This window comes from Sapajus apella, unplaced genomic scaffold (assembly GCF_009761245.1).
Source record: "Sapajus apella isolate SASKATOON/1434 unplaced genomic scaffold, GSC_monkey_1.0 scaffold14, whole genome shotgun sequence".
NCBI classification, from domain to species: Eukaryota; Metazoa; Chordata; class Mammalia; order Primates; family Cebidae; genus Sapajus; species Sapajus apella.
The window spans coordinates 4060528-4077240 of record NW_022436954.1 but is presented as its reverse complement, the minus strand read 5'-3'; the positions used below and the strand labels follow the sequence as shown (position 1 = coordinate 4077240).

The following is a 16713-nucleotide window of genomic DNA, read 5'->3' as shown; positions in this document are numbered from 1 at the left end:
GTGCTGGGATTACAGGCGTGAGCCACTGTGCCTGGCTGGTTCAGCCACTTTTCATCAGTGGTTGTGGTTTTGCTTCTCTCCCTCGTTGCACAGTCTTCCATTGTGTCGCTACACCACAGCGCATCTATGCATTTGATTAATGATGGGCATTTGTGGTCTCCTGTTTGGGGCTACTGTACACATTCTAGTCCTGTAGTCTTGTCTTTTGGTGCACCCGTGAACAATTTTTTGATCATTGAAGGGTGTTCAATATGAAATTGACAAAGTCTCATGTCAAGCTCACTCCCGCTCCTGCATCAGCTCCCAGGGTGACACCAGAACTGGACCAGCCTCAACTGTGCCTTTTTTTTTTAAATGGCACTATGCCATTTTTAAATGCCTTTTTTAAAAATTGCACTATCACCTAGGATGCAGTGCAATGGCTCGATCACGGCTCACTGCAACCTCCACCTCCCAGGTTCAAGCAATTCTCCTGCCTCAGCCTCCTGAATAGTTGGGACAACACGTATTTTTAGTAGAGACAGGGTTTCACCATGTTGGCCAGGCTGGTCTCGAACTCCCGGACTCAAGTGATCCACCTGCCTCAGCCTCCCAAAGTGCTGGGATTACAGGCTTTAACCATTGTGCCCGGCCTTAACTTTGTCTTTTGTTGCTCGGGTAGAATCCCCTATTAGAGTCTGCCCCTTTTATGCCCCGATGGTGTGTCTGACTCCCAACTTCCTTCCAAACCAGGAACTCTGCCATTCATTCCCCAGGCCTGGGTGTCCTGAGAAGAAAATGGACTCAATCATACCAAAGCTGCCGCTGGCTGCCAATGTTGAGTTACATGGGAAATGGCAGTAAAAGCTCAGGGCCCATTAACCAGGCCGCCCCCTGTCCCTTCCCCCAGTAATGCCCTTTCTCTTTGTTCTGTTCCAGGCCCAGGAAATGAGATGAAGGCAAAAGCGCCCCCTCTGGGTGAGGGTAAGATGCAGCTCTCTTTCCAGGGTTCCTCAGTGTCCTGTCTTCTAGACCAAGGATGCCTGCTCTGCACCAGGCCAGCACAGACCTAGCCTCACTGAGAGGGCAGTGCCCACAGGCTGCCCTCAGCTCTAAAGGCCCAGGCTGTGGATAAGCCAGGAAGCACTGCCACCCTTGCCCACTCGCTCCCCATCTGGGACCCTCTGCCCTCTTCCTCACTCCACCCCAGATCATTGGAGAGGTCTCCCCAGGTGTCCACCCAGCCTGCTCCCCTGGTTAGTGTGCCCACAACACGTGGCACCTTCCCCTGCACCCAGCCCCTCCCAATGCAAGCCATGCCTCACTGCCAGACTGCGCGGGCAGGGAGGGACCTGTCCCCTGTTCCCGGAAGATGGAAGATCGCCCACACCTGGCACTGTGCCCAGCCCCTGTTGGGGCGTCAGAAATATCTCCTGAATGATTCATTCATTCCTTTGGGAGAGAAAGCATGACCCCTTAGTGGTTAAGGGTATGGAGTCTGAAGTCACACAGACCTGGGTTCAAGTTCTGGCTCTGACCTTTGGCTCTGTGACCTTGGTCGCCTCTCTGAGCCTGTTTCTTCATGTAAAAAATGGAGTCACCACCACCAGATTAGGCCACGGCGAGAACTGAGATGACGTTGTAAGGCACCAGCACAGAGCTGACCTACAGTTACAGCTCAGTCGTGGTGGGAGGGTATAATTATTCATTCAGAAAAGGGGAAACTTTCAGCTGCGCCTCCTGTCGCTCCGTTTTCTTTGGCTCCCGGAGGTGCGCAGTATCGGGTCCATTTTTAAGGTAAAGAAACTCAGGCCTAGAAAGGGAACAGGATAACCCGGGGCGCGGAGGCTGGGGTTAGAACTCAGGGCTGCTGGCTCTGCGCCCAGCGCTCGGCCTGCCTCTTAGAGGCCTGTGGGCACGTCCCCACCCGCCCCTGTCCCCAGGCCTGGGAGCGAGGGATTGGGCTTGGCCTCAGGGCGTCCCTGGATCCCGAGCGCGCTTGGGGATCTCCGGCTCGGACCCCGGGAGCAGAGACAGCGCTCGAGCTTGTCACTTTAAATTAAAGAGGGAGCGGGCGGGCGAGCGGGAGAGCGCGAGGAAGCGCGCGGCTGGCTCCTGGGAGCGTGCCCGGACTGCGGCGCAGCTCCAGTCCCCCGCCCCGGCCCGGCCGAGCCCCCGGCCCGCGCCGCGCTCCTCGGAGGCGGGCGCCCGGCGACACTGCAGGGGTGGCGTTGCCGCCGGCGGCCGGGCTAGGCGCGGGTGCGTGCGCGCTGCGGGAGGCGTGCCGGGAGTAGGAGTCCAACCGGAGCAGCGGCCCCTCCGTGGAGCCCCGGTGAGTACACAGCTTGCAGACCCCCGCGCGCGGCCGGAATCGCACTCTGATCGCGGACACACGCAGCCCCCTCCTCCGACCCCGGGCCCGGGACCACAGAGCCCCACGCACTCCGAGCGCCTGCACCCCCGCGCCGCGCTTGCACACGAACGAATGCCGGGCACCGCGCACGCTGGGCGCCCTTACCCGGCCCAGCCACTCCGCGCACTGCGCATCGAATCGTGCCCTGTACGCCCGCCCCGCGTGTGCACACACGCGACTCACCCCGCCATTTACACGCCTCCCCGCGCCCACGCTGCACACACGCCCCTCACTTTCACATTCAGCGCCCTGACTGTCCTCACTGCCTCTGCTCTGGCTTCACACCCCCTCCACACACTCGGATCCTCATACACTCTGGGGGTTCCCGAGGCAGGAGCTCTGGGTCTGCGGGAACCGTCCCAATGTGGAGGGGAACGTTGCACCCCTTCCCGAGGAGGCCCTGGCTGTGTGAAGAGCCAGATATGACCCCCAGCCTCTGATGTCACTGGCCTGAGTGGGGGGCTTTCCAGAGGCTCCTTGGAACCTTTGCCACTGCTGCTTAGGAGAGGGGTATGGTGGGGCAGGGGAGGAAGCTTGCCGGGACTCAGGGCCTCAAGGCTGTAGATTTGGACTGAAGTCGGGGGAGGGAGGTAGGGGGCCGGGAGCCTGGCCCTGAGCTGGCCATCCTGGGAGCCCTTTTCCAGGGGCTGCAGAGAGACTGTGTGCCGCTCTCCTGTATTCTCAAAAGCCTGGAAAAGCTGCACCATGGAATGTCAGCTCCTTCCCCCATCAGGGGGTGACAGTTTTCTCAGGGGGTGATAGCAGCACTAGCGCTTCCTATTAGAAATGCGGAAACAGAGGCTCAGAGAGGGCAGGAGACCCACCCAAGCTATCACAGCCAGTGTGAAGAAGGATCAGGACAAGTCCCCAAGCCCCCAGCCTCCCCACTCTGAATTCTGAAAGCTTTCTTCAGCAGCTCTGCAGAGCAGGGGCTCCCAGCCTGGGTTTCAGACCTGGACTCTAACACTTGTCAGCTCTGGTGACTGGACAAGTCATTTCATGTGCCTCAGTTTCCTCTCCAGTACAAGGAGCAGGGTAACAGCCCCCTCGGAGGGCCGAGGTACTGAGATAACACAAGTCACATAGTAGGTGCCCAAGAAATGGCAGCCAGCACCTCCCAGCCAGCCTGTCTTGCGGTTTCTGTGGGCTGTTTGGGGGGTGGGAGCTGGATGCGGTTATCTCAGAAAGCAGAGGAGGGGGACTTGAAAAGGTTTCAACCTCCAGATCCCGAAGAGGCTCACAGCCTGAAGGGTGAGAGGCTCTCCTGATCCTTCCCTTTGCCTCACTAGCCAGAGAATGATGCGAGGACACTGGGCAAGAGGGGTGGGTAGAGCAGAGGGCAGGGACAGAAGGCCCCTTTCCCCTTCTGAGACACAGCTTTCTTGGAAAGCCATTTCTCTGACAAGCCCAGGAGGGGGCCCCTGCCATGGTCTGATTCCAGCAAAGCCGGGGGAGCGGGGGCTCTTCCCACCCATCTCCCCCAAAAGGTCTGCCTGATCAGGAGTCAGCATGGTGGCCAAGAGCCCAGGCCCAGATCCATTGCACCCTGGCACCAATCCCAGTGTTGCTACTCGTATGCGAGGTGACCTGGGTCCCCAGCTTCCTCATCTGTAAAAGGGGGATCCATTAATCCATTGAATCACCAGGTCCACACCATGTACCTACAACAACCAGGCAGAGTGCTAAGCATTTAGCTCACATTATGCCCACATGCATGCAGCAGTAAGGAGCTATTGCTAGGTAGGTATGATTGAGCTGAAATTGGAACCTAGAGCTGTTTTCAGTGAGTAAGCTCTGTGCAGTTTAGGGTCTGGGGGTTTGGGACTGAAGAACTGGTCGGATTACGGGGGAGGAACTGCAGGAGGACATGTGCAGTCTGGGAGCTCAGAGGGTCTGGAGCACTCTGGCCCCCATGTTATGCTCTTTGCTGTGTGTCTGGACCCTAGGGATGCTCTGGTCGGTCACAGGCTGCCCTGGTCTCACTGTACCTCGTCGCCATCCTCTTCTATCGGAAGCCACAGTCCCTCTGCCTAGCAGACCTTCAGGCTGCCAGCGGGAACCCACTGAGGCCATCCCAGGTGACATGGAGTCAGGGAGTCTTGGGGGCAGTGAGCAAAGCCATTGAGAAGGGCACCTGCTGCCAGCACTTGCAGCTTGGTCTCAGCTTCCTGCTCACTGGTTGGGTGACCTTGAGCCAATTCACTGCCCTTCTCTGAGCCTCCCTCTCCTCCTCCATGGAGTGGGGGCAGTAACAGGATTTGCCCTATAGGTTTTACGGGTGATGGGGAAGATGGCATGAGGGTTCATTGCTAATGGAAGAGGGGCTGGACTGGGCAGCAGGAATGGCTGCCAGGCCCAGCTCTACCACTGCTGGCTGTGTGGGTTTGGGCAAGTCACTTAACCTCTCTTAATCTCCCAGCTTGGCTGGGCATGGTGGCTCACGCCTGTAATCCTAGCATTTTGGGAGGCCGAGGCAGGTGGATCACCTGAGGTCAGGAGTTCAAGACCAGCCTGGCCAACATCGTGAAACACTGTCTATACTAAAAATACAAAAATTAGCCTGTCGTGGTGGCACATGTCTGTAATCCCAGCTACTCAGGAGGCCGAAGCAGGAGAATCACTTGAACCTGGGAATCGGAGGTTGCAGTGAGCCGAGATTGTGCCACTTCACTCTAGCCTGGGCGAAAGAGCAAAACTCCATCTCAAAAAAATTAATTAATTAAAAACAAAACAAAGCAGAAAAAAGTCCCGTAGCTCATTCAAAGTCTATCTTACCAGGCTTAGGAGCAGGGGTGCTTCCAGGGGCCAACAAGTTCTAGCAGTGAATGGAAGCGTGGGAGCAGAGGGAAGGGGCAGAGCCGACTTAGCTCCAACTCCTGCTGGAGTGGGGGATGCAAAGCCATTGTCCCCAGATCTTCTAACTTTCAAAGGGAAGCTGGAAATCCTTTTTAAAACAATTTTTAGTGGGAAATCCCCCCCACCCCAGGCTTTATTTTTGAGGCACAGTCTCACTATGTTGTCCAGGCTGGTTTTGAACTCCTGGGCTCAAGAGATTCTCCCACATCAGCCTCCCCAGCCGCTGGGACTGCAGGTTCAACCCACTACACCCAGCTAAATTTTTCAGTTTTAAAATGTTGACAACTCACCTAAATGTAAGGCAAATAAAACACATCTGCAGGCTGGCAGTGCTGCCCACACTGCCCAGACTAGGGGACAAGGCGCCTGTGTGGACCATCACCAGGCCGCTAACCACAGCAACCGATATATGCCAAGCCTGACTACATTTAACTTCTCATTCCACCCTGCTGGCAGCCTCACATCTGCTTTACAGATGGGGAACTGAGGTTCTAAGAGAGGAAGAAAATTGCCCAAGGCCACTGCAGCTAGCCAGGGGCAGATCTGGGATTCAGAGCCGAGTGCAGCTGACTACAAACCCCGTGCTCAGGCGGAGCCCCTCTAGGAGCCTCGACATCTCCCCCAGTTCTTTTCTCCCTCCACTCAGGCAGGTAAGCTCTGCCTTCCCAGGGAACCAGAACGGAACTGCCTGGTGGCCATAGGTGGTGGTTTACGCCTGTAATCCCAGCACTTTGGGAGACCAAGGCGGGAGGATCACCAGGTCAGGAGTTCAAGACCAGTCTGGCCAACATGGCAAAACCACATCTCTACCAAAATACAAAAATTAGCCAGTGTGGTGGCCCACGCCTGTCATCTCAGCTACTTGGGAAGCTGAGGCAGGAGAATCGCTTGAATCCGGGAGGCAGCTGCAGTGAGCGGAGACTGCATCACTGCACTCCAGCCTGGTTGATGGAGTGAGACTGTCTCAAAAAAATAAAGGAACTTCTGTCTGGGGTGTGCCTGGCAGTCATTCACACCCGCACTGAAATTTCAGCTCCCTGGGAAAAGATGTCGTGTTAAAGAGAGGAAAGAACAGACAGTATGGGAGTCTGGGGTCTGAGCTGGACCAGCCATGGAGGGGATGGGCCCCCTGGCAGCCAGAGGCCTGATGCAGTTTGAGGTTTTGTCTGTGCCCGCCTATTGTGCTGTGGGGTATACCTTGCCACGCATACCTTGCTGGCGTGCTGTTGGCATTGGCTATCCAGCTTGGCCTCACTCTTGCAAAGTCAGCTTGTGCCAGGTAAGCAGGAAAAAACCGATGGCTTATCTGATTCCCGGCGAGGCAGAAGCAGGCTGGGAAGTGCGTGTGTGCACGTTAGCATGTGTTTCAGTGTATGCAGACCAGCTTCCGCCAGGAGCTAGAGCCACTTTGGACGGGTACATGGTGACCCATTTGACCTGCAGATTCTTAGGAAACTTTTTATGGAGCCAGACGGCCTGGGTTGAACAGGTTATTAGCTGTGTGGCCTGGGGCAAATTATACCCTGGGGCTCTCACGAGCAAACCAGAGATAATAATTGTACCTACCTCATGGGGCTGTTAGGAGGATTAAATGAGGTCGGATTTATGCAAAGTGCTTAGGACTGCACTTGCTGTATGGAAATGCTCGGTAAGATTGCCTATTCCTATCATGATCTCCAGCCCAGGCCCAGGAATGAGCTTTCACTCTAGTCAGATGGGCAAAGCCCTTCCTGGCTTAGCACCGCCCTTCCATCACCATAACAACGCATGGCTCCTTGCGGGAGTGGGGGCAGCATCGCTGGGAGCCAGGAGCTGGCTGTGCACCTCACCTGACCTGCTTCTCGAGGCTCCTGGGCACCCCCAGGACTTATGGGGGTGGACTAGGACTTATGGCACCCCCAAATGTACTGGATAACCCTGATGGGAACATAGCACCCCAGCTTCTTGACTCCAAAGCCTCAGACTGGGGAGAACCCTGGCCTTCCTGAAAACATCGAGGGCCTTAGCTTTACCCTCTGATTTGACCCCAGTCCCAAAGGGGTCTACAAGATGCTCCGAGGGGTTGGGAACTGGTAGGTCACACTGCCTGAGGACATTTTATACTGTGTCTGAATGGTGTTTGCATTTTTTTTTTTTTTCTTTTTTGAGATGGAGTCTTTCTCTGTGGCCAGGTTGGAGTGAAATGGCATGATCTCAGCTCACTGCAACCTCCGACTCCCTGGTTCAAGTGATTCTCCTGCCTCAGCCTCCTGAGTAGCTGGGACTACAGGCACAAGCCACCACGCCCAGCTAATTTTTGTATTTTTAGTAGAGACGGGTTTCACCATGTTAGCCAGGATGGTCTCGATCTCCTGACCTCATGATCCACCCACCTCGGCCTCCCAAAGTGCTGGGATTACAGGCGTGAGCCACCGCACCCAGCTGGTGTTTGCATTTTTTGCAAATTGGTTGCTATCTTTAAAGCTCAGGAAACTGCACATAAAAAATTCAGATATCTGGCTTTTCTCTAAAGTGCCAGAAGATCAAGCCATGTGATTGGCATTCCTGCTGGCGCAGAAATGCAGCTGCCCTTGGGCCAGGCCATCGCTCTGCAGTTCCTACCTCACCCTCCCCTCGCCCTACCACCCTGCACCAGGCATGCAGGCTCACTGTGTGGAACCACCTCTCTGAACTACAAGGGAACTGGGAGGATGGGGTGGGCATTATCCTGGCCCTCTGTGCCCTTGACCTGAGTTGAGTACACCCCACCCCAGTTTCCCGTTTCCAGGACTCCACACACACACCCATTTAGAACACATCTTAGCAATAATAATAAAACAGTGAGCAGTCGCCTAGGTTCAGGTAATGGCTCATAAGAGCTCCCAAACCTTTTTAGAACAACTTAGGCCTCAGTGGTTCCCAAAACGTGGGGGTGGAGGGTGGGGTGGGGAAGAAAGCATGCCAGGCAGTGGAAGATTGCAGAGACGCAGCCTTTCCTTCCCAGTCGAAATAGAAGTATTTGAAGGGAGGCTCAAGCCAGGGGCCTTGCTCTAACGAGTCACCTACCCGGTCTCTGCTGGTCAGCTGGTGTTGTTAGGATGGAAATGAGCTGGGGTTGCCAGATTTGGCAAATACAGAAACAGGACGTCCAGGAGCATTGAAGCTTCGGATGAACAATGGAAAAAGTTTTGGTGTAAGTATGATCTATGGAATATTTGGGACACACATATTAAAAACTTATCTGAAATTTGGCTGCGCATGGTGGCTCATGCCTGTAATCTCAGCACTTTGGGAGACTGAGATTGGCGGATCACCTGAGGTCAGGAGTTTGAGACCAGCCTGACCAATGTGGTGAAACCCCATCTCTACTAAAAATACAAAAATTAGCTGGGTGTGGTGGCTCATACCTGTTGTTCCAGCTACTTGGGAGCTGAGGCAGGAGATCACTTGAACCCAGAAGGCAGAGGCTGCAGTGAGCCAAGATTGTGCCACTGCACTCTAGCCTGGGAGACAGAGTGATACTCCATCTAAAAAAATGAAACAAAACAAAATCTGAAATTCACATGCCTCTGGGCATCCTGTTTTATCTGGCAATCCTGAAAAGAGTCTTAGAATGCTTGAAAAGAGCTTTAAACACCATTTCTTAAAATGCCAAGCCTCCCTTTGGTGGCTGTCCCCTTACAGCTGAGCATAAGCTCTGGATGACAGGCACACAGATGCGGGGGAGGTGGGGGCCAGGACCTAGGGGCGGAGCGCTGACCCTCCGCAGTCCTCTCTGCTCACTCTCTCTTCCCTTCCAGTCATAGGCACCGCAGCAGGCATCATGGCCGTGGATGTGGCAGAATACCATCTGAGCGGTGAGTCCCCAGGGCAAGCCCCTCCTGGATCATGCCTGCGGGACCCTTGCACCAGGCCTGGGGTGGGAGGTGTCCGTGGGACATGGATAATGGCAAGAATGCTGCCCTTATTCCTGACTGTCTTTGCCATTATTGCCTTCACTCGCAAGGACAGTCAGTGATTTGCCCAACGTCAGACAGCCCTGGGGACATCGAGCTTGGCTCAATCTGAGTTCTCATCATCTTGCCACTCAAGTGGCTCCTTCCTGTTAAAGTGACTTTCTTTCACTTGAGAGGGTGCCCAGGGAGACCCTGGCCCTGCCGCACCCTGGGGATGAGTCTGTGACTCGGAATCCACTCACTGGGGCCTTTTGTGGAGGCTGGCAAGTCCCCAAGGGAAAACTCAGAGGCCACCCAGTCCAAGGCAGAGGCTGCAGTGAGCTGAGATCCCACCACTGCACTCCAGCTTTCCAGCCTGGGCGACAGAGTGAGACTCTGTCTCATTAAAAAGAGAGAGAGAGAGAGAGAGACCACCCAGTCCATGGCCATGGCTCCCTCCCTTTCACCCTGTGCCCCAGCAGGGAGATGGGAGATGGCCTCTAGACTCCAGACATAGTCTTGTAGCCCTCCCCATGGATGGCAGATGGGGTCAGAGCCGAAACATACCAGCCGTCTTTTCTCCCTTTGTTCCTGTCCCCATTCACAGACGGGAGAAGTGAGGCTCAGAGAGGGAAAGGGACAGTGAGTAACGGGGTCAGGACGTGAACTCAGGTCTCCCAGGCCCATGCTCCCCATCACTCCAGCTCCAGCCCTAGCAGAGCCCCTGGGAAGCCCAGGCCTGATCTGAAGGGTGTGCCCAGGATCACCTTCCCCATCCCCAAGCCAGGGAGCCTCGCTTTTCACCCACAGGCTCACAGGTCTTGCCCATACACCCCCGCCAGTCCCCCCTGCCACCATGGCCTTGGGCAGGTGGTGAAATCTGAACTTCTGCTTACTCATGTGTAAATGCAAATAGTGAGGCCACCTCAGGGCTGCTGGGAAGATTTAGTGAGCTGATGTACAAGTGCAAACACCACTCTCACAACACCAGGGCTTTGCACATGCTGTTCCCCCGGCCTAGAGCTCTTCCCTGCCTCTGCCTCTGCCGGCCTGAGTCCCCGGGCCTGCTGCCGGGGCTGCAGGTGCAGGTGTGGATCCCGTCTGCAGCGGCAGCACGTCTCTTCTCTGTGCCTCACTTCCCCATCTGTAAAATGGGGAAAACAATGGAACCAACCTCACACGATTGTCTTGAGGACTCAAGCAACCTGCTTAGAACAGGGCCTGGCAAATCACAAATAGTGAGTGCTTTGTAGGGGCGCTTTTCCTCCTCCTCCTCCTCCCCCCCCTCATTTCCAGTCTTAGCCTAGACCTCACTTCCCATATCACCCCAAGGCTGGAATTCCATCAAATCAATAAACAAATGAACACGAATTGTCATTTCATGCCACCTTCCTGGGGCCTTTCCTTCTGTGCCGCCAGACCTGCCCCCTTTTCTGCCACCCGGGGCATGGGCTCCATCCTTCAGCTCCCAAGAGCCTCAGGCGCAGGGGGCCCTGAATGTACTTTGCCCCCGGCTGTGCCCACAGCCTGCTCAGAGACCTTGGGCCTCTGGTCCTGCCCTCTAGCCAACCCCCGGCTACCACCCAGCCCTGCCGTGACCCTGTTCCCAAGAACGCACCAAGCCCTGCCAGTCAGGGCCTGGGAGCCTCCATGGACCTCTTTGTTATGGGTGTATTTAGCCCGCAGATGACATTCTGTTAACAGGAGCAGACAGGAGGAAGGAGGGTTTGTTCACAGTCCCTCCATTGTTGTTACCGATTCCTTCTGTTTTTCCCTGCTCTGCCCAGCCCGTGACTATGTGCTTCGTGACTTTTACATACATCACAAGCGCGTGGTTACACCATGTTGGGGATTCATTTTTTTCCTCTTTTAACAATGCCAGAAATGTTTCTCTGCATTGCCGCAGTGCCATCCTAATGACCTCAACTGTGGTTCTCCAAGGCCAGTGACATTTCCTCCCAAGACAGTGCCACCAGCCCTCACTGGCCCCCTCGGTGGGACCTTCAGGCTCTTTCCAGATTTCTGCCGTTATAAATACAGCCTCGATGACTCATCCCAGACATAAAACTTGTCGGGATTTTCCCTTTAGAATAAATTCACCAGAGTGGGACCGCTGGATGGGGGATGCTCTTGTCATCTGGATTTTCCCAGAGGTGTTGGGTGACTTGCCTGGAAGCCGAGGCACCTGCGCCTGGCTCTGCCGTTTCTCACACTGGCCTTGAGTGGGGAAACAGATATGCCCGCTACCCTCCCTTGGTCTCAGTTTTCCTCTTTTAGAAAATAGGGTCTCACAGGGCGCTCAAAGCTGGGAGCGGTCAGGATTGGAGGCCAGCGAGTTAGTGCTGTGAATTCTGGCTCAGGTGGCTGACTCAGAAGAGAGCAGGGCAGGCTAGAGGGGCTGCCAGCCTGCCCCACTGCGAGATTCCTCCCTGTGCAGCTGGGCTTCAGGGCAGCAGTGGTCAGGAACCCCCAGGTCCCCTCCCTCCCTCCACAGGGCACTCTGCCCACCCTGGGCTTTTTATACCCCTCTGTTCTTCCCGCCCTTGACTTCCAGCTCCTGTTGCCGTGGCCTGGCACACTTCTTGCCCCTCATGATATCTCAGCTTACATGTCCCTCCTCCGGGAAGCCTTCCCGGGCTGCTCCCATTCCTAGTATGCTGACTTGTCTGTTTATTTGCCTGCCCCTCCCCACCCCCTAGACTTCAAGCCACTTAAGGACAGGGACTGGGCCGGGGCTGACTCAGCCCTGGCTACCCGTGCCCATAGGCTGCTGTCGCACCAGGGTGGGTGCCCAATGATGTGCAGTGATCAATATCCAGTGCTGAGATGCCCTTCGCACCTCTCCCCACCTTGCTGCCAAGGAACTGTGCGGGGTCGAGGCCGGGTGTGGCAGTGGTTACCCCACATGCTCTGGGGTCTGGCTGCCAGAGTTGGAGTCCCAGCACCACCCCTTCTGGGCTCTGTGACCTTGGGCAAGTTCTTTAGCTTTTCTGTGCCTCAGTTTCCTCACTGGAATTGAGATAGACGCAGTACTAAGAACGGTTTAGAGAATGGTATTTGCCAGCACCGTGACCTGCAGAATGAATCTCAGTGTCTCCTTGGCTTCCTTTGGGGAAGCAGAGCCAGGTTTCCTAGGAGAGAAAGGCAAAACCTTGGAACGTGTGTGGTCCTGCCGCGTGCCAAGCACGGTGCTAGGGGAGGACGCGCCCGCCACAGTTGAGCGGGTTGTTAATTTCCGTTTTCTGGGGCAGCGAGGCTCAGAGAGGGAAGGTTGTTGACTCATCAGCAGAGCAAAAGCATCTGAGCATCTGGATTTGTCTCCAAGCCCTGCACCGCCTGCAGCCACCTCTCACTTCTGGCTGATTTGTTTGTTTGTTTTGGTAAGAGATTCACAGAGAGATAAGATTCACACACCAAATAATTTACCCACTTAAAGTGTACAATTCAGTAGTTTTTAGTATATTGTGCAACCAGCCACACAATCCCTTTTTAGAATATTCTCATCATCCCCCAAAGAAACCCTATTTCTCCCAAGTTTCCAGCCCTGACAGTCACTAATCTACTGTACAGACTGGCGTCAATTCTGTCTGTATAGATTTGCCTATTCTGGATATTACATACACAGGATGAGCATCCTAAATCCAAAAATCCAAAATCCAAAATCTGAATTTTTTTCAGCTGACATGATGCTGAAAGGAAATGCCCGTGGGAGCATTTTGGATTTCAGATTTTGGGATTAGGAATGCTTAACCTATAAGTGTACTGCAAATATTCCCAAATCAGAAAAAATCTGAAATCCAAAGCACCTGTGGTCCCAAGCCACACAGGAAAGTGTATGTCTTGTTTGACATGGGATCTGCAGCACCTAGTACATAGTAGGCGTTCAATAAACATCCATTCAATGAAGAAGTCAGTGCTGCTCCCCAGGTGGGTGTCTGTCTCCACTAGGAAGCCCTAATGAGAGGCTGCCCTTGCCTTGCAGTCATCAAGAGCCCCCCTGGCTGGGAGGTGGGTGTCTATGCTGCAGGGGCCCTGGCCCTGCTGGGAATCGCCGCTGTGAGCCTGTGGAAGCTCTGGACGTCGGGGAGCTTCCCCAGCCCCTCTCCGTTTCCCAATTACGACTACAGGTACCTTCAGCAGAAATATGGCGAGAGCGGCGCAGAGGCCAGGCAGAAGGTGAGGTTTCTGATCCCGCAGTTGCACAGCGAGTACACCCCCACACACCCCCAATCCACCAGATCAGCCTTCAGCCCCTCTCCCTCCATCACCGCCTCCTGGTTCATGTCCTTTGAATGGGGAGTACACCTCTCTCGTCCCTTTCACATCTCCAACTTCTTTTTTTTTTTTTTTAACTTTTTTTTCTCTTTTTTTTTTTTTTTTTCTCTTTTCCTCTTCCTTTTTTTTTTTTTTTTTGAGATGTTTCATTCTTGTTGCCCAGGCTGGATGCCATGCCATGGCATGATCTTGGCTCACTGCAAACTCTGCCTCCCAGGTTCAAGTGATTCTCCTGCCTCAGCCTCCCAAGTAGCTGGGATTACAGGTGCACACCACCATGCCTGGCTAACTTTGTATTTTTAGTAGAAACCAACAAGGTTTTAGTGAAACCAACAAGGTTTCACCATGTTGGTCAGGCTGGTGTCGAACTCCTGACCTCAGGTGATCCACCTGCCTCAACCTCCCAAAGTGCTGGGATTACAGGTGTGAGCCACCGAGACCAGCCTTGCCTTTTTTATTATTATTATTTTAATATGCTCCTTGCGGAGCAGGGGTACCCCATAGGCAGTGTGTCCAGGGTAACCTGATATATTTATTTCTTCTTCTTTTTTTTGTCGAGACAGGGTCTCACTCTGTTGCCCAGACTGGAGTGCAGTGGCACAGTCTCAGTTCACTGCAACCTGCACCTCCTGGGCTCAAGCAGTCCTCACACTTAAGTTTACCAAGTAGCTGGGACTATAGGCCCAAGCCACCACGCCCAGCTAATTTTTTGTATTTTTTGTAGAGACAGGGTTTCACCATGTTGTCCAGGCTGGCCTTGAACTCCTGGGCTCAAGAGATCTACCTGTCTCAGCTTCCCAAAGTACTAGGATTATAGGCGTGCACCACCGTACCTGGTCCTTCTCTTTTCCCCTCCCTTGTAGCTGAAGCATTTTCATATACTGCTGAACACACATTATAAACATTATTTTAATGGCTGCATGAGATTCCATTTTGGCATGTGCCATGATTGACCCTAAATGTCATGATAAATAATGCAGGGGATATTCCGTACGTAAAACTCAGTCTTCATTTGGGATAGTGTGCTTTGAATGGATGTCCAGATGTGGAATTGCTGTACCCCACACATTCTTAGGGCCCTTACTATACACTGCTGAATGTTTTATCATTTAACATATGGCAGAGAATATTCCGAGTATCATGTAGAGTTCCAGACAGCACAACCAGAATCTGTTACCAGATTACAGTCCCTCTTGCTCAGTCACTTAGGGTGTCTGGGGGGACTATCTCACACGCTGTTGGAGGAGTGTACATTTAAAAAAACTTTTTCAGGCCTGGCATGGTGGTTGAGGTCTGTAATCCCAGCATTTTGGGAGGCCCAGGTGGGTGGATCACCTGAGGGCGGGAGTTCAAGACCAGCCTGGCCAACATGGTGAAACCCTGTCTCTATTGAAAATACAAAAATTAGCCAAGTATGGTGGCACATGCCTGTAACCCTAGCTACTCAAGAGGCTGAGGCACGAGAATCACTTGAAACTGGGAGGCAGAGGTTGCAGTGAGCCAAGATCATGCCACCGCACTCTAGCCTGGGTGACAGAGTGAGACTCTGTCTCAAAAAAAAATCCCCTCTTTTCCAAAAAGCATTTTGGCAACACGTGTCAAAGCCTTCAAAGAACTGACTGGGCACGGTGGTGGCTCACGCCTGTAATCCGTTTTGGGAGGCTGAGGCGGGTGGATGGCTTGAGGTCAGGAGTTCAAGACCAGCCTGGCCAACGTGGAAAAACCCTGTCTCTACTTTTAAAAATATTAAAATTTGCTGGGTGTGGTGGCAGGCACCTGTAATCCCAGCTACTCAGGAGGCTGAGATACAAGAATTGCTTGAACCCGGGAGGCAGAGGTTGCAGTGAACCAAGAGCATGCCAATGTACCCCAGCCTGGGCAACAGAGCAAGACTCCATCAAAAACAAAAACAAAAAACCTTCAAAGGAGTGTGTCCTCTGAGCCAGGATTTTTAAAAATTGTTTTTATTTTTATTTACTTATTTTTTTTGAGATGGAGATTTGCTCTTGTTGGCCAGACTGGAGTACAATGGCGCCATCTAGGCTCACCACAGCCTCTGCCTCCCGGGTTCAAGCGATTCTCCTGCCTCAGCCTCCTGAGTAGCTGGAATTACAGATGCCCACCACCACGCCCAGCTAATTTTGTAGGGTTTCTCTGTGTTGGTCAGATTGGTTTCAAACTACCGAGCTCAGGTGATCCACCTGCCTCTGTCTCGCAAAGTGCTGGGATTACAGGCATGAGCCGCTGCGCCCGGTGGAGCTGGGATTTTAAGAAAGCTATTCAATACTGAGTATTTGTATTTCCGAAAAAGTAGAAACAACGTAAATGTCCAACAGTGAGGAAGAGTGAAGTAAATTATGGTTATCTGCTCAGTGGAAAATTGGGGAACCATGAAAGATTATGGTAAGCGGCCAGACGCAGTGGCTCATGCCTGTAATCCCAGCACTTTGGGCAGCCAAGGCAAGAGGATCGCTTGAGCCCAGGCGTTAGAGACCAGCCTGAGCAACAAAGCAAGTCCTCGTCTCTATTTAAAAAAAAAAAAAAAAAATTAAAAAAACTTAAAAAATTAGCCAGGTGTAATAGCTCACCCCTGTGGTCCCAACCACTTGGGAGAGTGAGGTGGGAGAATTGCTTGGGCCCAGAAGGTTGAGGCTGCAGTGAGCTGTGGTTGCAACACTGCACTCCACCCTAGGCAAATGAGGCCCTGTCTCAAAAAATATATATAAGGAAAGCATAAAAGATGCTTATGGTATAAAAGCCTTGCTTTCTCAAATCTCAAGGTCAATTAGGGAAAATGAAAATTTGCCAGGTGCAGTGGCTCATGCCTGTAATCAATCCCAGCACTTTGGAGATTGAAACAGGCAGATCAGGATCAAGAGTTCGAGACCAGCCTGACCAACATGGTGAAACCCCATCTCTACTAAAAATACAAAACTTAGCCAGGCATGGTGGTCCAAGCCTGTAATCCCAGCTACTTAGGAGGCTGAGGCAGGAGAATTGCTTGAACCAGGGAGGTGGAAGTTGCAGTGAGCCAAGATCGTGCCATTGCACTCCAGCCTGGGCAACAAAGCGAGACTCCATCTTAAAAAAAATTTTTTTGGCCAGGCGCGGTGGCTCATGCCTGTAATCCCAGCACTTTGGGAGGCTGAGGTGGGTGGATCATGAGGTCAAGAGATCGAAACCATCCTGACCAACATGGTGAAACCCCGTCTCTACTAAAAATACAAAAATTAGCTGGGACTACATGCGTGCGCCATCATACCCAGCTAATTTTTG

At 53.3% G+C, this 16713-nt stretch overlaps 1 protein-coding gene across 4 annotated transcripts in view; it reads left to right on the top strand.

Moving 5' to 3' along the window:
- The first annotated feature begins 1566 nt into the window (after positions 1-1566).
- SYT12 (synaptotagmin 12) overlaps positions 1567-16713 on the top strand; it is a 28449-nt gene continuing 13302 nt past the window's right edge. Inside the window, exons 1-3 of one of the 4 annotated variants that reach the window (XM_032282698.1) lie at positions 1567-1776; positions 9028-9084; positions 13145-13338. In XM_032282698.1, coding sequence (XP_032138589.1) covers positions 9051-9084; positions 13145-13338 — 228 coding nt within the window. In that variant the 5' untranslated portion in view covers positions 1567-1776; positions 9028-9050. Of the gene's footprint in view, positions 1777-2200; positions 2312-5060; positions 5899-8039; positions 8421-9027; positions 9085-13144; positions 13339-16713 lie in introns of those variants that run through there. The other 3 variants (XM_032282697.1, XM_032282699.1, XM_032282700.1) reach the window with 3 other exon arrangements.